The 25,748-nt window shown below is 40.7% G+C and overlaps 1 protein-coding gene across 11 annotated transcripts in view; it reads right to left on the bottom strand.

Moving 5' to 3' along the window:
• Window positions 1-16: 16 nt before the first annotated feature.
• Window positions 17-25,748, bottom strand: part of PHC3 (polyhomeotic homolog 3) — a 54,186-nt gene continuing 28,454 nt past the window's right edge. For 8 of the 11 annotated variants that reach the window (XM_083442010.1, XM_083442006.1, XM_083442013.1 and 5 more), the window contains 9 exons: window positions 22,313-22,553; window positions 19,937-20,811; window positions 19,073-19,223; window positions 17,048-17,301; window positions 15,277-15,436; window positions 12,004-12,118; window positions 9,670-9,805; window positions 9,342-9,573; window positions 17-7,676 (listed from right to left, as the gene is read on the bottom strand). In XM_083442010.1, coding sequence (XP_083298136.1) covers window positions 7,522-7,676; window positions 9,342-9,573; window positions 9,670-9,805; window positions 12,004-12,118; window positions 15,277-15,436; window positions 17,048-17,301; window positions 19,073-19,223; window positions 19,937-20,811; window positions 22,313-22,553 — 2,319 coding nt within the window. In that variant the 3' untranslated portion in view covers window positions 17-7,521. Of the gene's footprint in view, window positions 7,677-9,341; window positions 9,574-9,669; window positions 9,806-12,003; window positions 12,119-15,276; window positions 15,437-17,047; window positions 17,302-19,072; window positions 19,224-19,936; window positions 20,812-22,312; window positions 22,554-25,434; window positions 25,699-25,748 lie in introns of those variants that run through there. The other 3 variants (XR_014511721.1, XM_083442008.1, XR_014511720.1) reach the window with 3 other exon arrangements.

Genomic DNA, 25,748 nt, shown 5'->3' with positions numbered 1-25,748 from the left:
AAAAAAGACATCAAACTAGACAAATGGAAGTAGCTTTTATTTCTGCAGCACTGTATTCACACTTTCAATGTACAGTTCAACTATAAACCAAGTTGGTGATGCTGTAGGTCAAATATTTAACCCCACAGGAAGCAAATATTACCACATAAGAATGCTCAATTTAAAAAAAAGTGTGTGCCAATAACAAAAGGTGCAATTACAAGCAAATTGAAGCAGCAATAGTATAAGGTGCTTTGATTCATCCTTTGTATAATCTGATTATTCATGGACAGATTTAATAACAAGTAAATTTTACATCACTCCTACAGACCATAACAAATATGAGAATCTAAAATTCATCCACATGCTATGTAAATATGAAAGTGCTTTTTATATAAAAAGGATACATATAGATCAATTTTTACCGAAATCACTGTGTGGCTTATTCTTTAAATGTAAAAATGATACAGCTTAATTAGGGGGAAGGATAATTTTTCAAAACTTTCACTGGAAACAATGAAAGTGCCAAATTGTTGCTACATATGCTTAAACCACTTGTTTAGGAAAGTCGAAGTACCATTCCATGATACAAACACAGACGTACATATATTATTATTATTTATCAAATTTATATGCCGCCCTGTACCAAGAGGTCTCAGGGTGGCTCACAGAATAAAATCAAAATATAAAACCACAAAATACATAATCAAAATAAAAGCAACAACCCAATAACCCCACCCCCAAAACCCCACATTTTAAAAGGGCATAGGATGTCAATCAACTCAACCAAAGGCCTGGTTAAAAAGGAACATTTTTACCTTGCGCCTAAAGATGTATAATGAAGGTGCCAGGCGAACTTCCCTGGAGAGAACATTCCACAGATGGGGAGCCAATGCAGAGAAGGCCCGTTCTTGTGTTGCCACCCTCTGGGCCTCTCGAGGAGGCACACAAGGAAGCGTGATTAATTTTACACAAATTTATATGCAAATATACTCAAAGTCCCATTGTCTCTCAACCTTACACAAATTTGCTAATTCCTCACATAACCCTTGTCTCTGTTGGCTTTCATAGATGTAACAAAAGAGAAGAGAGGGATAAATTACCCTGGATAAATACAAAAATGGGGTTCAGAACATAAAGAATTTAGTTTACAAGCTTATAAATTGTAGTTAAGTACTTTATCTGCTTAAACAGCATTTTCAGATATTAGTGCAATAGAAGAGGCAGTAAAGTTAAGATTATGTTTCATCTATTTACTGGTTCACATAACAGAAAAGGGTAAAGAACACAAAATGGTCATTTTTCAGAGTCAGAAATGTTTAAGGCCATGGGGCCAATTTTATCCTATTGGTTTTTTTGGAGGGCACAGTACTTTTGTCAATCTATATAACTAGACACCCATAGAGAGGAATTATTAACATATTTATAAACCCAACAGATTTATGAAAGGGCAGTATAACAGAGGTACTCTAGCATCAGATGTTTTAAAAGACCATGGATATGAACAAAAAATCCAGAAGTATGTGGAAGAAATATTTCCTAATACAAATGAGATTATATATATAATAAAGAGTTAATATATGCATTCAGGTTTTCCCCAATGGCACTGATTCCAGATGATCTTGCTTAATTAAGGTGCCAGTTTGAACATATTGATCCTGGCATCAGAAAGCCATATTTAGCTGGAACAAACATTGGACCAACACTCTCCCCCTTCCTCAAACTGCATGCCAACTTTAGTACTTTGATCATAGGATCTTTAATCACAAATTCCCATAAGGTCTGAAATGGGGAAGTATTATTGTAATATCAGTTTGCTAACAAAGATCTAAAACCACAGGAAAAAGTAGAGAAAAGCTAAGGCTACTTAGGGGACAGCTCGTAGATCACTTACATGGGGTTCTTTTATCTTTTAGTTGTTAGGACACAACAAAGGTTGAAATCTTGTGCTATATGAGGCTTTAATTTACTATAACAGACTAGCTTCAGACACACGCAGGGAACGTTCTCCTACTATTGCAAACAATCTGTTTTTTATGCCTTCATTAGAATCATATTTACTGAAATGTAAACTGTTCATGTTTACTTAGATTTCACTGATAACATCAGAAAGAACATATTTTAGAGTAAGCATTTTTTATTTAAAAAATTACATGCAAATGTTATGGGAAGAATATGTCAATTTGCATTTCAGGAGTGAATATTTACTTTACAGATTTGTGTGAAGAGATAATAACACTGGTGATGAAATATGATGTAAGCTGCTTGTTTATACCTAACTTAGTGCTGCAAGGGAGCTGCAGTTTAAGGGACTGTTCCATCCTGTTAGAGAAAATGAAGGATGTGAAGCAACTTCCATCAAAACTGCACCCAGGACTTGCTTTGCCATCACTCCATTGCTAATGTCCTTTCACCATTCTCCTAAAATACTGCCTGAGTCAAGTATGACACTTCTCTTCTCCATATACAATAGCTTTAGCCAAGATTTGTTAGTCTGTGTTTAAACCCCTCACATGTCCTTACTCCCAGGATAATGTCAGCAGGCATTGATCCTTGGCTATCTTAACTGCCCAACAAGAAGGTGATCCCATGGAGTTACTCAAACGTAACAAGCATCACTGATGGGGAGATTATGCAGGTGAATCATCAAATGATTCTCAAACACTGAAAGGCACTTGAGCCCTCACTCTGGCTCATGTCCTTCATTTTGTTTTAAATATATCAAAAGGCAGTTTTCTATGCCCTTTTCCTGCAGATGACTCCATCACATATACCTGATGCATATTTACATTGCACACTTGTGGAGTCTACTGTCAAGTCTCCATGGCTGTTTACAATCATGGGATTTTAGCCCACGTCAATACAAAAAGGTCGAACACTGTGACAAGTCATTAAACCGACAGCGATGAGGTGTGGCTGCTACTACTACTACTACATCTGGCGCCATTTGACGTTTCTAATCCTATTACAGCTTGGTATATGGAAAATAGCCATCTAATGTAAAAGTGTTCTGGAGCGTCAGGAGTATAATTTTGTGCAGTCTGTGCCTGAAAACCACATGAGAAATATGCTTTGTCCTTGTGCAGATGCTTGCTAATCTATGAGGAAGACCTGAGGTGTGGCCAACTCAGGTGGCACAGTCTATAAATGATAAGATTGCCCAGAATAGTAGTGCAAGTTTCTGTGTGACTTGGTACATGCTTCCCCCAAACACCTTCAAGCAAACTGTTTCTTGTAGTTCCCATAAGATTCTAAACCTCGCAACTAACAGTGACTGGACACAGCCCAAGTACGACTCAGATTTCTAACTTCTATAAATGCCATCACTAGACTAGAATCAAGGATGTGATCCAAAGAGGCAGGGAATTTTATTAAAAGGAGAAGAAAACATTGTATTTACCTTAGGACTAAAATTTAAAATACTCCATACTAAGCCTGTAGCTTCAGTAAATAGTCCCCAAACTATCAATGCAACCAATCAAACAAACAACCAATGCAAATTACCACTTCCCATTTCACATCCTGTTCTTTTAGAAGCTGTACTTGAGTACAAAATGTAAAGTGAGAATTAGCCCTGAAATGCTGACGCTGATAATGGTGCTGATAATTGCAAGCAAATAATGTGCTTCCACTTGTTGCTGTATTCACACAAGCACTGAAGATCATTTTTAACAAGCCTTGTGCAATTATCTCTGGGCATCCCCTAAATGCTAGAAGCACTACTAAAGGAATCTGAAATCCAAGTGCTATTCCTAACTGGAGGGCAGGATTGAAGCTCAATACCATGTAGTCCATACATGTCTATGTTGCTCCATACAGTGTTAAAATGTCTTCAAGAACACACACCTGCCCCCTTACAAATTAGCCATCTTAAAGAATAAATACTAATTATATCCACATCACGATGAGTAACACTTAAAGGCAAACTGAAACGAATTCATTCACTCAGGGCCCAAACTAGCCTATTATATCAAGCTATGAAAACCACTTTAGTTTCTCACTTGATCGTGCTCCTTTTCATGCTGCTAGGAATCAGTGTTTTAGAGTGGCAATTCCCAGACTCTGGGAACTTCCTGCCCATTGCCTTTAGGCAGGTGCCTACACTGCCTCTTTTCAGAGCCTAAAAACTTTTCTGTTTAAGGAAGCCTACCTAGACATGCAAAGTTGATGTGTATTTTAATCAGTAATTCTAGCTCATAACGTATATTTTTAACTCCTTAATTATAATTTGATTTTTTAAAAAAAGAATTATTTTAAGCCTTACCTTTATTAACTAATTAGTGTATAATTCTGTAACCTGCTTAGGGGTTTCATTTATAATTAAGTGGCATACAAACTTGGTTAAATTAAGGGGGAAACTCCAGTGCATACACAGGAATAGCTTGTGAAACATTGCCTTCTATGGTGGGCGGGGGCAGGAATGCTATTGCCATAAAGAGACAAGCCGAGTTGTAGGGGGTGAACAAGGAGGAGATGATGTGCTTTCTTTATCTGTCCCAAAGTCTAACTTTACTGTCCCAAGGTCAATGCTGAGAGCAAAAGGCACTGCCTTTTGACAAGAACTAGTCCGCTTTTGCATAATACAGAAACTTCTCTGTATAGCTTTTGCAATTAGTTCAGTGTGGCAGTTGTATAGGCTGCTACTGCCAGGGGTGGTGGTGCTATGACAGCAGCCTGCCACAGCACCAGTCTTCGTTGCCGCTCTGTTTGGTCTGCCACCATTGCCCCAGCCTGAGTGGGAGGGGAGAGAAAGGAACCCATCAAACTGATAGGCTGACCTATTAGGATAAGGTAAGCGCCTGGTTCTTTGAGCAATACATCTCGCTGGACAAACTGGTTTGTTGGAGACAGCTCGAACAAACGTTTCTATTCAGGGCAGAATTATCTGTGCTTCTGTTCTTACTTTTTATCCTCAGGCCCACAGTACTTTAATATACTATATTATTCTATAATTATTGTCAGCATTCTCTGTGAACCTATACGTAGTGCAGCTAATGAAAGTAACTAAGCATTTGGTATAATTTATATAATGTTTATGTAAGAATCACTCGGCCATGGATTTTGTGCTCTATTTATAATTACAGGAGATGTAACATTGTTCCAGTTCCCAGATGCTTAAAATAAGAGACTTAAAATAAAAATAAAATAATAATAATAGCAATTTACAAAACAAAATAAGCTTTGTGTAGCACTCAGTTAAATTGAAATATTTTGATTCATATGATTTACAGCCCAGTACACATTTACTGAGAACTGTCACACAGAATTAAAATGGGACTTACTCCCACATAAATACGCATCATACTTCAGCCTTAATCTCTGTGAAGTAAATGAGACTAAAATGGCTCAAATGCTCCCCACCTAAATCCCATGTGAGTAGGACTGAACAACTATTGCCTGTCCATCCTCCAAAATGTGGCAGAAAGCTCTTAATTCTGAAATCCTCCTGTTGTGCTTTCTCAAAAAAACACCTTTACCAGTTTTCTGAACTTACAGTTACCAATACTATTTAGGCAAAGAACCAGTTCAGGTAGCTGTTCACAACTACTATTTCCGTAAAGAACCAGACCATATGATTTGGAGGCAGCTTTAACTACTTGGCATCCTACAACATGTTTGCATGTTTCATATGCAAAAGAATCTATGCGCAGTAAATACGAGGAGTTGGAGAATGATTAATACTTTGTAATTTTCAAACCTTTACCATAGGCACCTGTAAATGTTTGGTAGCTCTCCTTAACACTATAAAGAATTTACTTACTTTGAGCTTCTGATAATAGTAAACGGATTAATTGTTGAAGGTTAAAGATAATACAGTAACTTTCTGAACGCATTCCTAAATTTGAGATTAAAAAAAACCAGTAGGGCTAAAACCAGTAGTCTTAAGTAATTTTGCTAAATAAACCACCCTTAAATTAACAGATACAGTGTTACTGCCCAATAAAACAAACAACATTTTACCAGGCCACAAGCCCTTGTGGAAGATTCACATTCAGTTAAATGATGATCACAATCTATAAGACATTCCTTTTGAACAAGCTCTATTAAAATGAACAGAGATCCCTTAGTCTTATGACACACTCATTCATGTTAGTGGGTCTGGCTTAGGAGAAATACTCAGTGAACTGGGCCCCATTTCACTGAAGCATACTAACTTAATGGTGGGGTAGAAGATCTTCCAAAGAATGATTCAAACTCCTACTCAGATATAGAGGACAAACTTCTGAACACTTACTCTTAATACTTTGGTGCCATTGGTTTAGGGTCCTTGCTGTAACATGAATAACTGCTGCAGATAACACTGGGCTGCGAGGAAATGTTACAAAGAAAAACAATTGTGATTTCGAAAAGTGCTGATTCCCTATGGAGAGGGAAGAAAAACATCCCCAGCAGCGTCCACCAGAACACCTGCAAATGGAGAGGCGAGAACTATAGAAAGAGAGCGAAGTCTAGAAACGTCTGCTGATCCAATTTGCCCTTGAGAATTATTCAATAATTCGGAGTTGCACACCAGCGCACGGGCGACACATTTCCATTGAACAGGTGTACATTAACTCCTTTGGTCTAAACCAGCAAGAAGAAGAAGAAGAAGAAAACCAGAACAATAACAACATAATGCCCTCTTCAGTGCATAGCAGCATACAAAGAATCATTGTCATCATGTATGTGCTTTTTACTACCGTCTGGGAAGTGTGTGCCACACCGCCGTTCCAGCTCTCAGCAGTTTTGCCACTATGTGCATCACACCTAACTGTACAACTTCATTTATCAAGAATACCCCCCCACCCCTTCCCCCACCCCCCCAAAAAACATTCATAGGTTTGTACACATGAGAGGGATGCTTATGCTGACATGGAATTCAAGTGACCAAGGTTCTGACAGTGGAAGGTATACTGCATTTACAAAATATCTTGCATGTTCACAGAAAAGCTTCAGCACTTAAAAGAGAATGCTACAGTGGTGGGGCAGCTGTAGGGTTATGAGAGAAGAGGAAGTCAGTTGCAAGTTCCCTTCAAACTATACGCTCAGGATTAATTGAAACTCAAAAGAGCACAATTAAATGCATAGCATTTTACCATAATCAGTGCTTCCACAGACTCTGTGGACTCTTCTGTTAATCCATATTCTTAAAAAGCTTTCTACAAAGGAAAAAGTGTATAGAAACACAATTTGAAACTGTAATCAAGGTTATATCAAGGTTACATTTTCTAAAAAAAGCTTAAATCTTGAATGTTAAATAATCACCTTTTTGGAATAAGCATCACTCGCAACATCTTACAGAAGCCTCATAGAGCTTTCCACTGACTCTCCTTGCCCTGCATTTGACTACAACAACTTGCCAACACAGCTTATGCTTCCTGATAAGCTGGATAACTACTGGAAGGTTTGGAAGATTACATTAGATATGCTCCTCCAACAGTCTTTATGTGGAAAAGGATGCTTAGCAAAACACAGCAGTAATAATCACATCAAACGTTAAGATGCTGTTTTATTACAAGTCTGTCATATGGTGGAAGCTGTGATTTAAAGCCTTATTTTCCACTAGGATTCCTTCAAGGAGTTGATTCGTGCACAGATTTTCAGTGCAGGTCCTAGCTTAATATTCATTGCACTCATGAGATGATCCTCTTTTAATAAGAGGAGAGCCTGCCCATCAATCTCCTGGGCTCGAAATTCATCGGCAATATCTTGGCAACCTGCAAAGAAATGACAATTATTAATTTAAAAATAGGCATTGTGATCTTGAAATAAGATTTCCTCCCCCCAAAGCTTGGCTTAATGACTTCCACTTTTATCTAAATCTTGCCTATAATTCCATCCTAGTTTGCATTATTGTTGGTAGAAAAGAGCGCACATTCTCAAGGGTTCCAGCTCCTCATCAACCTGGGCCTTCTCTTTCTACTGTTGTAAAACCATTGAAATATCGCAGCAGACACTTCCTGTTCCTTCACATCTCTGCCTGCTTTTCCTGCTTGGCAGGGGGTTGGACTCGATGGCCCTTGTGGTCTCTTCCAACTCTATGATTCTATGCCTGCTCTGAAATAAATAAATAAAAATTCCTTCCAGTAGCACCTTAGAGACCGACTAAGTTTATTATTGGTATGGGCTTTCGTGTGCCATGCACACTTCTTCAGATACACTGAAACAGAAGTCACCAGACCCTTATACATAGTGAGAGGGTGGGGAGGGGTATTACTCAGAAGGGTGGTGGGAATGGGTGATTGGCTGATAGGTGTGGTAATCCTGTTAACAACTGCTATTGGTCTTACAGGAAAAAGCAAGGGGTGAGATGGCTAAAAATAGCTTTATCATGTATAATGAGATAAGAAATAGACCTGAAATGCTCTGAAATAGACCATTTATGTCTTCCGGGGTGGGAAACACTAATATTCTACTTCAGATGAGACACAGGTGCAACAGAACAGGATTTACGTAACACTATAATGTCTGAAACGTTCACAGATTACAGCTTGATCTTTGAGAATAGGAACCAATGCACAGACCACAAGGATGGGGGGGGGGGGGGCCCTCTTCCTCCTGCTTGGTGGTGTGAATTAGCCCTTTGGACTGGAGACTTCTTGGCAGTGGAGTGTGGGTGAAACTGGGTCTCTCTCAGGATCCTAGCCGCTACTTAAGCAAACACATTCAGCCAATGCAGTGTTATTTAAACAAGAGATACCTGGGATGTTTAAAAGGAAATCAGGTTTCAATTGAATAGGGAAGTGTTACCACACTATTGAAGCATAAACCTCTCACTACACAACAGCCTCAATGATGTACCAAGGGATACTGAACAATGCCATAGTGATTATGAAACAGTACTGGTGGACATACTAAGGTGTGTGGAAGCAAAATAAAAGGATTTAAGAACTGAAAATAAACCAGCTATTTTTGAAAACTGTCACAACAGTTTCCATCTGAGCGGTTTTAAGTGGCTGGGAGAGAAAAGGCCTTCTTAGTGGTGGCACCCTGACTGTGGCGGGCTCACCTGGGACCTACCCTGATGTCATTTTGGAACTAGGCAAATGTCTTTTTTATTTTTCCAGTTTTTAAAAACGTAACTGTTCCCCCCTGTAAATCACTTTAATGATTGCATTTAATTTGTTTGGAACTGAGATTTTATTTTATTTTTGGTAAGCCTGAGAACTTGCTGGAAGTCACCGTATAAATCCCGAAACCCCTCTCTGCTGTCAAGGATTCTGAAAGTAAACTCTAGAAGCACAAGAGGAAATAGGTGCGATATTAATCCTGTTTCTTTGCAACCCAAACCAGCTCTCCTACGCCTCCTCTGCCTCTCCCCTCAAAAGTAGTAATATTGCCATCGGACATTCTTAACAAACAAATGTGCTTCATCTCCATACCAGGCAAAGAATGTATGAAGGCCCAAACATCTTCCACAGTCCATCCGGATGGATCAGATTGTATCGCTGGTAACAAATCCATGTTGTCTGTTGTTTTCCTAATTCTCAGTTCCCTAAGTTCGCGCTCTCTTTCCCTTTCACTTTGCCTTCGCAAGCGAGTGGTCATGGCAACCGGTACATTGTCTTCCTGAGAAGCCAAGTCTTCTTCTGCAGATGGATAAGTAATTGGAAGCTGGAAAATGCAGTACAGATAAACCACAGTATAACCATTTTCCTTGATTAACTCTTACAAAAGGACACCGTGGAGTTTAGTTAGCATTCCACAGACCTGTCTAAGGAAGTGTTCCCTGGGAGCTCCATCAGAGCTGCTTGGCCGTCGCCCGCGTCGCCCAAGGCTCCGGCTCCAACGACTGCTTTTGTCTGAGCCATATAATCCAAATTTCTTACTGCAGCTGACGTTGTACCTAAAAAATATAATAATTTTAAACACTCTGAAAAATTGCTTCTGGGAGTAGAATGTCAATGCTCAGTGAGAACTAACTTTTTTAAAAAAAGCAATAGAGCCTTTGGTTCCATAATGCGAGAAGGAATTAAATATAATAAACAAATAATTGTTTTCTTATCAAAACTGGTCAAAGTCCATCAATTCATAGTTTAAAATAAATGTTACTTCCCTAAATGTTCTGAATTAACTGTATCTAATGAGTTCAAGATATTTTAGTGGGGAGAGTTCTGACTTCAGGGAGGGAGAGCCCATGTCAGATTCCCCTCCTCCTCCTGTCATTCCCTCTACAGTCCATACCCCACCAGTGTTGGAGCTCTAATACAGGTGCAGCTGAAAAGGGACATACCAGAGGAGGACTGAAGCATGACAGGGGTAAATCCAGGCGATGGCTTGGATCAAGTGTCCAAAACTACCCCCGTCATTCCACATATCCATGACCCACACCAAAAACAATTTCTGTCCAGGGGCTAGTATGGTTCAGTATTGTTTCTTTCCCTCCATTCCAAATTTCCAACTATGTGCTGTATTTATCTGTCTTGAATTTTTCAACATTCAGCTTCACTGGAGGCTCATGAGCTCTGCTACTATGAGACGGGGGGGGGGGGTTTCTCTATCCACTTTTTCCGTGAGTCGGTGGTGGTTGTGTTGTTAATTTCTTTACATTGCTTTTAGAGCACAATAAGTAGCATGTTTGGGGTTAATTGGTTTTTTTAAAACAACAACAACAGCAACAACAACTACTATGATAAATGTTTTAATCAATCATACTGATAAATTGGGGTCTTATTTCCATAAGTGGTGAAACTGCAATAAGAATGAATTCCTTTGGTAATTAATTATGATTAAAGTATCTGTAACTACAGGTCAAACGGTACCCTGTGACCCCAAACGTAAGCTTGTTTATCGATTCTTTGAAAGACTTAATGTTTAAAGAAGATGACTGAAGCCAGACAAGTTATAGCAAGGCACTGGAAAACATCTGCTAATTTGACCCTGGAGACTTGGCTGGAAAGGGCATGGAACGGTGCTCTTATGGAAAAGTCATCAGAGCAACTTACAGCTCTGAAAAACAAGAGAGCTAAGGATGGTTTTGGAGAAACATGGTACATGTTTATTCAGCACGTCAGAAGAGACAGTACAATAACAAAACCACCAGCAACGCATGGCTCTCTATGGAGCAACTTGTTAAGGTAAGAATAGAAAACAATGCCCAACAATCACAACTGTCCAAAATCCAACACGTGAAATTCACTGTAACGTATTTTGGGAGAGAAGGGAAATGGAAATTTGTCATAAACTTGTAGTTTTTTAATACAGTAGACCAGGGGTCTGCAAACTTTTTCAGCAGGGGGCTGGTCCACTGTCCCTCAGACCTTGTGGGGGGCCGGGCTACATTTTGAAAGGGGGGGGGGAGAACAAATTCCTATGCCCCGCAATTAACACAGAGATGCATTTTAAATAAAAAAACACATTCTACTCATGTAAAAACATGCTGATTCCCAGACTGTCCATGGGCCGGATTTAGAAGCTGATTGGGCCAGATTCATCCGTTGGGCCTTAGTTTGCCTACCCATGCAGTAGACTCTCAACTTACATGGGGCTTAAGTTCCAGGGATAGAGCATAAAGCCAAAATCGCACTTGCCAAAACAACCCTTTAAAAACTGTAAAAAGCACAGTGCAGCACTCTCCAACCACCTCCATGCTCTCTTTGAAAGTGGGATGCACTCTTCCCAAGGATGCTGTAGACTTTCCCTGCACCTCTGGATGCTCTCCCAGGGTGAGTGCCGTGGCAGGTGGGGTTGCCAATGTTCCCCAGCCCACTCTCCTTTCCCCTTCCAATGTTTTTCTCCTCTCTCCTGACCCCACTTTTTTCCAGCCAAAAGTGCAAAACTGTGATTGTGCAAGTTAAATATGTGTAAATTGCAAGTTGACTATATTTCTGAAAATGCAAAAATAAAGCTTATTTTAAAAAACATACTGATAAACACCACTAGCAAAACTGGAACAAAGAGTCCCTAGGCTGGGTAAATCCTATGCTGGGGTCTCACTGAACTATTTGGTTCGTAAGATTTTGATCCCAAATCCAGCACTATGTTTAAAAAGCGGGCCTATACACAATTTTTGGAATATTTGAAATGATAACTAATGAAGAATACCTCTTGGCACAGGACATGGTGCAGAATCGCTTTGACCGCAGAAACTTATTTGCATATCCCATTTTCCCACAAAACTCGCACTTGAGGAGATCCGTTTCCATCTCATCCAGCCCCTCTAAAGGGAAACAGCAACATAAATTCAGTCAGTCTGAGCCACTCAGTTATAAAAACATTTTCAAACCGTATTGCCAAGAGAAACGGTATTTGATGGCTTATATAAATGATGTAGGGACGCGGGTGGCGCTGTGGGTTAAACCACAAAGCCTTGGACTTGCTGATCAGAAGGTCGGCGGTTCAAATCCCCGCGACGGGGTGAGCTCCTGTTGCTTGGTCCCTGCTCCTGCCAACCTAGCAGTTTGAAAGCACATCAAAGTGCAAGTAGATAAATAGGTACTGCTCCGGTGGGAAGGAAAACGGCGTTTCCGTGCGCTGCTCTGGTTTGCCAGAAGCGGCTTAGTCATGCTGGCCACATGACCCGGAAGCTGTACGTCGGTTCCCTCGGCCAATAAAGCAAGATGAGCGCTGCAACCCCAGAGTCGGTCATGACTGGACCTAATGGTCAGGGGTCCTTTTACCTTTACCTTATAAATTAATTTAGATCAAGCGAGTTTGTCTGTAAACATACTTATTTTGCATAATTTAACGAACATTTAAAAGTGCCTGAAGCTGAGTCAGGTCCATTCAGCCCAACTGCTCCGACTAGCAAAGGATTGGATAGGCTGTAGACTGAACCTAGGATCTTCATGCAAAACATGCATTCTACCAGTGTGTTACCACCCAGAGCTCCAATGCAGCACAATGACCTTATGCAGGCAATGGGAAATTGGAAGCTAAGAACACAAAATTTGTCTTGCTAGATCAGGGATGGGGAACCACTGGCCCATGAGCCAATCCTGACCCACCGCGTCAGCGCATGAGGTCACCCTCCTGTCAAAAACGCCCCAGAACTGGATGAGCCTGTTCTTTATCTGGTCCTTGGGATGAAAATGTTTTCCTCACTCCTGGCGCAGAACAAGTTGCCAACTGCTGTCTTTAAGCAAATTCATTGTTTGAGTAAATGTTGGCTGAACCGGTTAACTGTAGCATTCGATCACCAGGCTAGCACCACTTGTGAGTAAAGTCCAAACCAAAGAGAAAACAAGGATGCAAATACTTGAGACACCACTAAAGAACAGAAACACTATTTCTTGGAGGTTCGTTGAAGAAAAGCGACTATTAAAACAGAAGCAATCAAACAAACAAATAAATAAATCCTATCAGAAAATTTAATACATTTGTGTGGATTACAACAAGCACAGCAAGGCTCATTGTTTGCAGTTCCTCCAATGTCTTAGTTAAGACTGAAACATAAGACTGAGAAATAACCGTAAGAGTGGGGTGCATAACAACATACGTATAAATTTTGGCACAAAACGTGAGGAAATGCTTAACACAATGCTACTTTTTCATTAAAAAAAACATAATTAGAGAACTACTTGTCCTTTATGAGAAAGGCCACATGGAATTTTAGTCAAATAAAGTACAACAGGTGACCAACAGCTTATCTTGGAAATATAAGAGATTATTGCATCTTATTTTACTTTTGCTAAACACTACCTGCTGAACAGCTTCTGTAGTATAAAAGCTGTTAACTCTTTGAAATATCCAATAGCCGAACAAAAGGAACTGCTCAATGGCTTATCTGATGGTGTTTGCAAAATACGGAGGAATTTAATGACACAAAATGCTGCTTTTCAGTGGAATGAAAGCCAAACAGCTGTAAATTCAGTTCCCTGTACAGACAGGAGTGGCTCTGTGAAGATATTTCCGCATAAATCAGGTTATGTCATATTTTTGGCCTATGCTTGCCCTTTTGTTGTAGTGCTTTCCAGCCCTATTTCTGCACCAAAGAGATTCACTTGGCTCAGTATATAAATTTGGAATCTCTCTTGTCTATGCTTGTTATTTCACCTGGGATGCTAGCCATGAAAATTCCCTATTGTCAGCTTGATGAAAAGGGGGAGGGCTTGTCTATAAATCAATGTAGTTCTTATTACGCTGTACTAGGCTGACTGGAATCCGGCTGTGTACCACCAAAATTGCAATTATTTTACGCAATGGAGCCTACTGTAATGCACAGTTGCCTGATCAAGCAAGGAAGGGAAGTCCATACATGCTGCTGATGCATACCATTTGAAGGGGATAAGGATACACATCTGCAGTCTGGGATGTGACCTCCATGCAACAAAAAGAAGGACAACACCTGGATCAGGTGCTAAAACATTTACAGTGGTACCTCCGGTTAAGCACTTAATTCGTTCCGGAGGTCCGTTCTTAACCTGAAACTGTTCTTAACCTGAGGTACCACTTTAGCTAATGGGGCCTCCCGCTGCCACCGTGCCGCTGGAGCACAATTTCTGTTCTCATCCTGAAGCAAAGTTCTTAACCTGAAGCACTATTTCTGGGTTAGCGGCGTCTGTAATCTGAAGCGTATGTAACCCGAGGTACCACTGTATTTACACACAAAATATGGCATTGGGTGACAACGTCTGGGAAACTCTCTTTCCTAACATACTGTATTATTCTATGTATAAGACGCCCCCTATTTTTTGCGCCCCAAATTAAGAAATAAATATGTTAAACACTAAAGAGAACACCTTTGATATTTTATTAAATATTCAAAACACCAGTATATTTATTACCATATATTTAAACATCAAATGGTGAGGCAAGCTGTGTAATGGCGGCTGCTCCTGTCAGCTCAGTGTAACTCCACTGTAGCTGCAGCTAAAGCTCTCCCACCTGTGTGTGGCACTTTTGTCTCAGTATTTACGGTATGTACCGTATTTACTCCACAAGCGCCGGCAGACGCGAACTCTGATCGAGGAGCTGCGATTACCAGAGCTGCCTGAGTGAGTGCGCTTGGGGAATGGGGGGTCTGGGTAGCCAGGGGGCGGCTGAGGGAACTGGGTGGAAGGGACAATGTCTGGAGTGGGGGCTGCTGGGGGGGGGGAAGAGTACCAAACCAGGGTTTGTCGTGAGGCCAATAGTAAGGGGAGGCTGGTAAGAATATGGATGGCGGCATGTATTTATTTACATATTTAATTGCAGCATTCCGCTGTATAAGACAACCCCCAATTTTAAACTTTAAAAAATTGGGAGGAAATCTCATCTTATACACGGAAAAATGTGGTAATTAGAAATCTCAGGAAACAGTCTCTGGCGGAAAAATAGAATAGGCTCAGGTTTCAGAAAATACAGTTGCTGAGCATATGTTAAATAAGATCCACAAACCTTCCGTAATTATATCCTCCAACTCCGTGTCTGAGGAGTTGTCTACGTGCTTTGCATTGTTCTGCAGCTCTGGCTCCACACACATAACGTTCATCGCCTGGCCCTCCACCAGCAGCCTCTTTTTTGCAGGCTGCTCAACTAGAAGAGATGAACAACTTACCTGTTACAAGAGAAAGGAAGAAAATCATGATACAAGAAAATAGTACACATAACCTTGCAAGGTCAGGGCATGCATTCATTAGACTTATTGCTACATAGAGAGACAAAGAATAGGTGTGTGCCTTTTGTTGTCTACGGTCCAACTCCGAACCAACATAACAATCAAAACAGATGAAATGAAAATGGAAGAATGAGAAGAGAAGCAAAGAAATCTATTTTTCATTTGAAATAAATTGTTGCTTATTTTAGACTTCTACTTGTGGCTTCGGAAATCTCAAAACATAAGGGAAAGTATCAAAAGAAGACACCACAGAAAATATATATGCTATTTTCAATTCATCCAATGCCTGTTATATCAAAAATATCTTCCCACTCCTTTCCTGATAGATAGATTACCTTCCATTGTCTTGCATTGTCTATTTTCTGTCTTTAAATGTGTACAAAGGAAAGAAAAGAGACTCAGGAAGATAATCTGCCTGTTATGAAGGTAGAAGAATTCTGCTGAATGTTATACGTGGAGCTGACTCTCAAGGATGTAACACCAATCCTGGCCCAACTGCACTGGCTGCTATTTAGCTTCTGCATCCATTTCAAAGTGATGGTTTTGACCGATGATATCTTACGCTACTCAGGATGCCAATAGCTCATATGAACAGACCCAGTGATCTGTGATGAGGCCTTCCCAGAGAACGGGCCTTTTCTGCGGTGGCTCCCCATTTGTGGAACGCTGTCCCCAGGGAAATAAGTTTAGGCAAAAGCATTCCTCTTCAACCAGGCCTGCAGCTATAGCCTTTTCAAGGGGGAGGTGGGGACGATGACACAGTATATAAATATAATAATAATAATAATAATAATTTTAAAAATGCCTTGGAATCTATCTACAAGTATCTATTTATCCTCTTTGCTTATTCTTTCCTCTTTGAAGTTCAATAGATGGACTGAACGTAAGTTGTATTTAACAGCTGACACAATTAACAGCGTGGTATAGGCAAAAAAACTGCCCATTCAGGGTCAGCTTATCCAGAAGTGAATCCAATTAGAAGATTGTGGCAGGATTCGGATTGGGTAAATCAGTCTATTTCTAGTCCATGACCGTTTTGCATGTTTTGGCATCAATTATAGTACTGGTTCATCTTTCCTTTAATGGCTGCCCCCAAGGAAGAGTCAATTGACTCAGAAGGTCTTGGGACAAATACATAATCTTATCTACCTTTGAGCTCTCCTCTCTACATCCTGACATTGGATGCCTTCCCATTTCCTGCCCCCTTTTTTATACTGAGTCAACACATTGGTCCAGTGATCCCTGAATTACATAATCTGAAGGGCAGGGGTATTTTGGGACTCATGCAGAGGGCCTTCCTAGCTCTGCTACTTTATGTTCAGAACTGCAGGGAGGCAACACATCTAAACCAAGAAAAAACAGACCCCATTGACCACAGTGAAAGAGTTTCTAATAAGCTATTTGACAGGCAGCAGTTACTAGAATCAAGTTATTTGGAGTGAAAAGCTTTAGAGAAGCAATAGCCCCAAATAACCACAACACATTGCCTCCTAAATCAAACCAACCAACCAATCAACAAGATACAAATATGGCTCAACATTGCACACTTACAGGAAACGGCTCTAAGCCCTCTTGGATCACAAAGCCCTCAATAACATGGGTCAGGATTTGTGGCTTAACGATAGCCTGTGGAGGTTTGTTTTCTATGCTAGGGTTCTTATGAGACACTGATGCGGTGTTACTCCTTGTTGGGATTGCTGGAAGCAAAAGAGGTGGTTGTGGAACAGAGGCATGTGAAGGGTCTGATGGTGATTTAATTACAGAAGCGCTAACTGATGAGGCCATTGAGGGATGTCCGTCTTGTTCTGGAAAAAAAGGATTATTATTTTTAAAAAAACAACTCAAGCATTATTTACATTCACGGCTTCACCACTACAGAATTCCTTCCTAATTCTTGTTTCTTCTACTGACAAATTGCCAAAGTAATTTGGTCTTTTTGTCCAGTGTGCTCTTATCTTAGATAAGAGCCTACCAGTATCACAAATGCACTGTTGGGAGTGGGAACTGCACAACATAGCAATTTGAATAATGTGATTTATCACAATATTGTTTAACTAGCACAGAAATCCAGTTCCACTGGCATGAAATTTATTGGTGCAAGGAGGACAATATGCTAGCAGCCTGTTGTGCATAATAATTATCCTTCTTTCTTGCCTAAAGCATTTTTCTAGTCCATTAAACATTATTGTAACATTAAAGGAATCATACTCATATTTTTATTTTTAATAAGCAGAAGATAAATTGTATAACCTAATTTGTGTACATGCTGAGAAATTGAGAAACAACCAGCAAGCATTCCTCCTTCTATGTTTCTGTTCCTTAACTATCACTGCTACTTGTTCAATTCTATGGTCCATCTTGCCCAATATTCTGCCTGTGACATATTCAATTTCTGAATACTTCTGAGGAAATGCACACCAATGCGTAACGTGAAGGAGATTATGCGTTGAAATATTTTAGTTGATATTTTAGAATGTAAAATGCTATTTTTATTTACTGATTGGTTTTATCTTGTGGGCTTATAGCCGAATAAAGTATCTGATCTGATCTGCACACCAATGACAGTTTACCTATAGCTAAATAGCTACTGACATTCTTGTCTTCTGTTATCTTGTGCTGACGGAGGTTAACAGAAGTGACCAGCAATTGTGAAGCCTGGCTTTGTGACATTGCATTTTTTTAAAAATGGGAACTAACCGAAATATACCCAGTTAAGCAAAGTGCATTGGTGCTTTTCACCAAATCTGATGAATCTGTGGCCTGGGATGGGGCCTGGAATGCAATGTAAGATGTGGGGGGTTAAAATGCAATGATTATTGAGTTACACCTATTGCCATGTTTTAAGATAGCTGGTTGCAGACATCTGGCTTACAGATGTTAGAGACTGGTAGCTCTAGAGATCTGGGGATCTTAGGGCGGATGAACATTGCTAGTCATTGCCTCTGAGCAAGCAGCAAAAAACAACAATGCATTAGGCCAAAGATTCAATCCTACATCCACCTCAAGTCAATAATGCCTGGCTTTGGGGTCTGTGAAACCCTAAGAGGGTGCCCCTGCACCTCTCCCCAATTCCACAATCATGTCAGGCATTGGTTGTACCTCAGTGGCTATGTGGCTGCTCACTTATGCTTCCCCTCATATAGAAACTGTTTAGCTCCTTCCTCTTCTGTTCCTACTGATGTTGGATCTGCCTGGCTTCCTCATGTCTGCCTACTATAATAGGCCCTTGAATTCTCTCTTTTTCCTTCAGGGGTCTGAGCTGCAGAAGCACATGTGCAAAAAAAGCAGAGGCTCTTGCCGTTTCCTTCTGCCTTAAGCTACAAACCAGCAGGCTGCCTGCTGCTAAGGTGAACTAGTTGGCGGGTGATCAGTTTCCCCCCTGTCCTCTCCCCACCTTGAATCTAAATTGGTTTCAGCAATCTGCTGAATCCAAGACACAATTCAGACATTCAAGTATACTGGGTGAGATTCTATCCCTTTATCTTGCAGCACAATCAAAACTGCACAAAGAAAAAGACACGGACACCACACCAGAATCTGCCCTAAATAATTATGCACCTCCATATTCCTTCTTACCTGAAAAAGGTTCCTCATAGCCAAGCTCATCTCTGTTTCTTAAAGTTATAGCAGGAGGTGACAAGGTGGGTGGAGTGGGGGTCCTAACCATACGCACACAGTCCGATTCTTCTGGCATTTCCTCCTCACACATGTCTTCCACTTGATAAATCTGCATTGAAGAGATAAGCACTTTTAGAAGCAAACCCTACAGATATTTTATGGAATTGTTAGTTGCCCAGGACAGCCATACTGAAATAAAGGTTTTGCCAACTTAATCAAAATAAGGCTATTATGAATGTAACTTTAGCTATTGTCAATGTAACTTTAGTAAAGATTACAGTCATACCTCGGGTTACAGATGCTTCAGGTTGTGCATTTTCGGGCTGTGCACCGCGCCGAACCCGGAAGTACTTCCAGGTTTCAGCGCTTGCGCATGTGCAGAAGCACTAAATCACGCTTTGCACATGCGCAGAAGCGCCAAATCACGACCCGCGCAGACGCGGCACTGCGGGTTGCAAATGTGCCTCCCGCACGGATCACATTCGCAACCTGAGCGTCCACTGTATAGTGATTACTGCTTCATCATGAAAAAAACAGCATACATGACAGGGTTAGGATGCTCTGATTTACATATGCCTTCATTCCTTTAGCTCTTTCCACCTTGCTCTTGGTCAAGACTTCTCAGGGTACCTAACAATTTTTAAGTCAAATGTATAATCTATCCCATCAAAATCATAAAACCGGCAAACGCTTTTGAGAAAAACACTATTTTCAATCCTGAAGAGCTGTAAGAAAACAAATATCTAACATCCACCCAGTTTAAACTTGTCAGTGTTTCATCTCCCATTTCAAAACTGGAGAGGGAAGTTATCAGATGCTTACCACCGGGGTCTCAACAGGTACTGCTTGTTGCACTTGAAGATTCACTGCAACCGTCTGAGGAGGAGGAAGAGTCTGAAATGGCAGCTGGACCAACGCTTCGGCAGCAGGAAGCTCCTCCTCAGAAACCAACGTGTTCTGCACCAAAACCTGACCCTGGGACAAAATGTCGGGCTGCACTTGTAAAGACTGAACAGGCGGGAGAGGAAGTGGCTGGCTGTGGGCTGGAGATGTTGGCAGCTGAGGAGAGGCTGCCACTGGGATTGGCGTGGGCTGCAAAGCTGGATACTGCTGGTGAGGCGTTGGAGATGTTATATGTTGGCCCGCGGACACCAAGGTAGGCTGATCCGGTGACCCAATGTGAACTATTGGGGAAGGTGGCAGCTGGGCTGGAAGATTAGAAGGCTGCGAGGTTGCTTCTGTTGGCCTATCATCGGCCTGCGCTGGGTGATGCTCTGACTGAAGTGCTGATGATGCTAGCGGATGTGTTTGCGACTGAATAAGAGCCTGGGGGTGTATAATTATTGTTGGCGACTGGCTGGGCGAAGGAGGTGGTGGAGGAGATACCACTACTGACTGCTGGGAGGACTGGGATGGAGTTGGAGAAAGTGGAGGAGGAAGTGGCGGGGGGTGGATGTGGAGAGGTGTGCAGTGCTGCGATGAGGCGCTGCTGGGGGCTGGGGGAAGAGCATGGCCTTGGAGAGGGGCACAGTGTTGCGACACAGATGCTTCCTGGTTGGGAGGAAGCTGGAGCGTGATTGGTTGAACTTGTTGCTGCTGGAAGATCAGCTGGTGGTGGGAAATTTTTGAAGGTGGTGAGTGAAGAGGGGACTGCTGGTGCTTTAACAGAGAATGAGGCTGAATAGCAGAATATGAAGCTGCACAGCGAAAAGGAAAATAAAAAGAGAGAATCAATAATCATTTCCTTAAAACCACAAAAAATAATAATGCATAGTTTTAGAGTCACGTCCACCCGGCATTTGACCAAATCAAGCAAACAGATCCATTATAAATGGCAACTAATATATTCAATACAATACCCTGAATTTGACAAATCCTTAGAGAAACACACCTATGAACAGTAATTTGAGGGCTGGGGGACAATTTTTCACTAGAAAGTTCTTCCTTTTTAGAATTAAATTGGGCAACTGTAATAGACAAAACACTAGTCAAATCTAAAATCAAAGTTGTAGCTAACGTTTTTCCAGTGACTATCCCTAGGAAGCAGTTCTTCAGGCATACCAGAATAATTTGTATGTTAACATTTGGTATCTGAAGAAGTGTGCATGCACACGAAAGCTCATACCAATAACAAACTTAGTTGGTCTCTACGGTGCTACTGGAATTTTTTTTTTATTTTGTATGTTAACAGTTTTCACTGCCGTTCGCTGCCTTAAAATCTATATCATTCATACATTTATGGAAGGGCATGTGTTATTGTGCCATCATGTATTAAAACACTTACAAATATCCTAATAAAAATAATTCCCCAGTAAAGCTTCGAGTTTGTTTGACTGTAACATTCAAATGCTAACCCTAAAATCCTATGGGTCCCTGGGATGGCAACCCATGGGATAGAGGAAGATCAGCTCTCCAGTAGTGGAAAGAGACATCTAACCTTGGAGAGGGAGACCATATGCCGGCTGCTCCCTTCCTGAAGCTGTGGAAACTGCCACGGCCCTTTGCTTTGCTGACGTCAGAGTTCTGGTGCTTGTAGGGTTGACAAGGGTGTTTTGGGGCCAGACCAGGGCAAGGCTTGGGTATGAATGATCCATTGCTGCCCCAGTTCCCCGACATGACCCAAACCAGGAGGACAAGTATATTAGCCCTGGGGCTGACATATTTATACCGATTTGATCCCAACAAGAATGGGAGGGAAATTTAAAACAAAAATAGGTAGGTGCAGAAGAGCAATCCTTTACCCAGCAGAATGCTGGATTGGGATGTTCTGTTCTGTTCTCCTCTCACCCTCAGGAATTGCACAAAGTGAAGTTTATTGAAATGCTTCCCTCTCATCAAGTACTTCAGTTCAACCACTGTTGGTAACGGGAAGAAACCTTCCCAGATAGATATACAGTGATGTACCACTAATGTGCCACGCTGTTTCTCCAATATATGTAAAATGAATATGTATGTCACATTTCAATGACTTTAGGCGGAATTTTTCAGTCCAGAATGTGATGGAACACTGCCATGTCAGTATATGAGTGCTTATTTTAATATTCCCACTGACCTAGAGCTTCCTAGAATTTCCTGGGGCTTCAGATTTTGTGGTGCATTCCACACAAGTGACAGGACACAGAAAATATGCACAAAAATCAAACAATACACTGTATTTAAAATGAACATTCTTTGAAGAAGGTGACCTCTCTATCCTACCTGGTGCCATGAGCTGATGAATACTTGATGTGCGTGTGACGGCTGGGCTTCGAGGTTCTGCTGTTGGGCTGTCACCTTTCCGTTTGCTTTCTAGAGGATCTGACTGGCTGGCTTTGGTACTGGTTACGGGTTTATTAGGGCACACAGCTAGTGTCTGGGCATGACTACTGCTTTTTGGAGAGCCGTTCTGTGAACTAGATAATACACCCAACTTCTGGCTGCGTAATGTCAAATTCTGGACCTAAAGAAAGTGATTAAAAAATAAATCCAACATGAAGTTTAATGGCAAACTTTCAATTTGACGATACCAAAATCAGAAACGCACTACAATGAAGCCCAGTAAGTTCCATGGGAAAAGCAGGTCAGAACTGAGCATCTCAATATCTACTGTTTACAAAGTGCCAGAGATGTTAAGAATACCGAAGTCCATACTATCTTGGTCAGAGAGCTATCTTAAAATTTACATGATATTACTATCAGACTGACAATAAATAGTGGAATTCAAATCCATTCACAGTTCCCCCAAAGAAATTACTTTGCTTGGTTTTCTGTCACATCTATGATAGGTTATACAGTTCTGGTTGGGGTAGTGGCAGGATAAAATGAAAAGAGGGAGGAAACAGAAATACCCCAATATTACCATACAGAAAGGCCACCTCAAAGTGTATTTAACAAACCATTTAAATATATTGCAAAAAGGGATGTAACGTATTTATATTGAACACTAGTTGTAAAAGTGAAACACAGCACAGAGGTACAAGATTCTTATAGTTCCACATGATGCTAATTGAATCCTGAAAAGATGAAGTTTCCCACTGATAAATAAAATAAAAACACTGTAGGCACTTCACTAGACCACAGCTGGGTCAAAGTCAATGCTCCTCAAATCAGAGTGACTTCTCACATTCCAGGAAACTGTTAGATACCTGCACCTAGCTTGAAATGCCAGGCTGTAAGGTGCTATACTTATAATACAAAGGGAAGGGAAGTCCAACTACAGTGGTACCTCTGGTTACATACGCTTCAGGTTACAGACTCCGCTAACCCAGAAATAGTACCTTGGGTTAAAAACTTTGCTTCAGGATGAGAACAGAAATTGTGCAGCGGCGGCGCAGTGGCAGCAGGAGGCCCCATTAGCTAAAGTGGTGCTTCAGGTTAAGAACAGTTTCAGGTTAAGAACGGACCTCCAGAACGAATTAAGTACTTAACCCAAGGCACCACTGTATATCTGTTTTGAACACTTCTGTAATCATGTTGATCAAACAGACAATAAATAAATTTATACCCTTAAGGCCCTGCATAGCTTCACACGAACCACTGTTAACTGACATCCCAAGACATTCCTGTGACCTTTGGGATCCCTTCCAACTCTACAATTCTATGGTTCTATTAAAAGACTGGAAGAACACGGGAGCAATTCTGTCTTCACAAGAGAGGAATACTGAACATTAAGAAAATTATCAGACCTGCCTGGAGAGAATTTGAATTGTGCTTATCTAAAGGAAAACCAATTCACAATGTTAACCAGCAGGAAATTAGGCGAGAAAAACAATATTGGTGACAGATCTTAGAATACTTGACTGCTTTGGTCAGAGTTCTTGGCATGTAAAACTTGGCATTCTGTGGTACAACTGAAAAGATTCCAGCAGCTACAACAATACAATTCCCTATTTGGCTTCCTGTATGATATACAGTCAAACCTCAGACAGTGAACGCCTCCATTTTGGAATGTTTCGGCTCCCGAATGCCAAAACCTGGAAGTAAATGCTCCAGTTTTGAATGCTTTTCGGAAGCCAAAAGTCTTGACGCAGCTTCCTTTTGAGTCCAAGAAGCTCCTGCAACCAACTGGTAGCTGTGCCTTGGTTGTCAAACATTTCAGAAGCCAAACGGATTACCTTCGACAACAGAGGTTTGACTGTATACGGTATGAACACAAAATCTACTGATGATGTACTGAAGGTCTGCAAAAAATTGGAAAAATCATAGATGCACGATGGAAACAAAGATACTATACTGATGCTGAATATCTTTGCTGTGAACTTATAGCAATAGCTCAAAGACTTCCAAAGTCCATGCTGCCACAAGGAGTAAGTACTTCTTTTCATACTGAAACAAAAACTCCTAGATAATGTGCCTAATGTTTCTCACACTTGCAGTGTCAGCGGCAAGTGGCAAATGCAGTTTCTCAAAGCTCAAACTTATAAAAGAGACTAGTTGGCTTGAGAACTATAACAGTTGAACATGCCCAAGCATCAGCACTTGACCTGAAGGAATTGGTGGCAAAATTAGTAAAGGAAAAGGGAATCAAAGCAAGATACTGATGTGCATGAAATTGAAATTTATGAAACTTAAATCTTAATATCATAATTCACAAATTACTCAAAATGATATGGCTAAAACATTTTCTATTTGAGAAACATAATCAAATATGGATGTATTACATATTCTTTCAATTTAAGATAAATTTAGCGGTTTCAAGTTTGTGCTTTTCATTTTTTTCTGCAAGACATCTGTTTCTGAAAACTGAAGTTAGCAATTTTTTGAGGTAGTTAGCCTTGCCTAGGGCACAAAATAGCCTGGCACTGACACTGCCTATAAGTTACTTCCAAGTAGTAGCTTAAAAATAGCAGAACTACCCTGCTCTTTCCTAGAAGGCATAGCCTAAAATAGGCTTCCTCAAACTCGGCCCTCCAGATGTTTTTGGCCTATAACTCCCATGATCCCTAGCTAGCTGGACCAGTGGTCAGGGATGATAGGAATTGTAGTATCAAAACATCTGGAAGGCCGAGTTTGAGGAAGACTGGCCTAAAAGCTGAAATATTCCTTCTCTCCAGGAAGGACACAAACTCCCCACCTTCATCTTGAAGAGGAATGAGCTTTTTGCTGTTTACTCTTTTACATATTGAGATGGATGATTTTTCTTTTATTTTCTTCTGTTCATTGCTCTGTCTTTTACACAAAACAGTGTCTATGACTAGGTTCCTGACCCTAATATGGTCAAAGTCACAGTCTCACTTTTAAGAAATAATACATTAAGGTATTTAAAAACTACAGAGGACAATGAACAATGACAAGGAAACTATAAATGAAAATATGAAGACAAGCACTCAAAGGTAACATGCCACAGTAAGACTGAAGGCAGTGGTAGAAAAAAGAAGCAGCAGAAAAGCAAGCAGATCAAAAAATTGAGAGGATAGGGTTATTGATGTGGCAACAGTTCTTTGTGAGGTCACTGGAAGCCTTGAGGCCAAAGATCCTACATGAGAAAAGATTGCCCTTAAGCTCTTAATTCTCATACACGCTCAAATATGTGGCACACTGAGCTAATGCAAATGCAATATATTTATTTGTACAAAAATAAAAGCTTATATTGGAACAGTTGGCTGCCTGCTTCCTTGATTGTGTTCTGAAAAGGGGGATTACTTAGGAAGAAAAC

This window comes from Podarcis tiliguerta (genome assembly GCF_965153285.1).
Source record: "Podarcis tiliguerta genome assembly, chromosome: 5".
Lineage (NCBI taxonomy): Eukaryota > Metazoa > Chordata > Lepidosauria > Squamata > Lacertidae > Podarcis > Podarcis tiliguerta.
The sequence above is the reverse complement of the archived record's forward strand: the minus strand, read 5'-3'. Positions and strand labels throughout refer to the sequence as shown.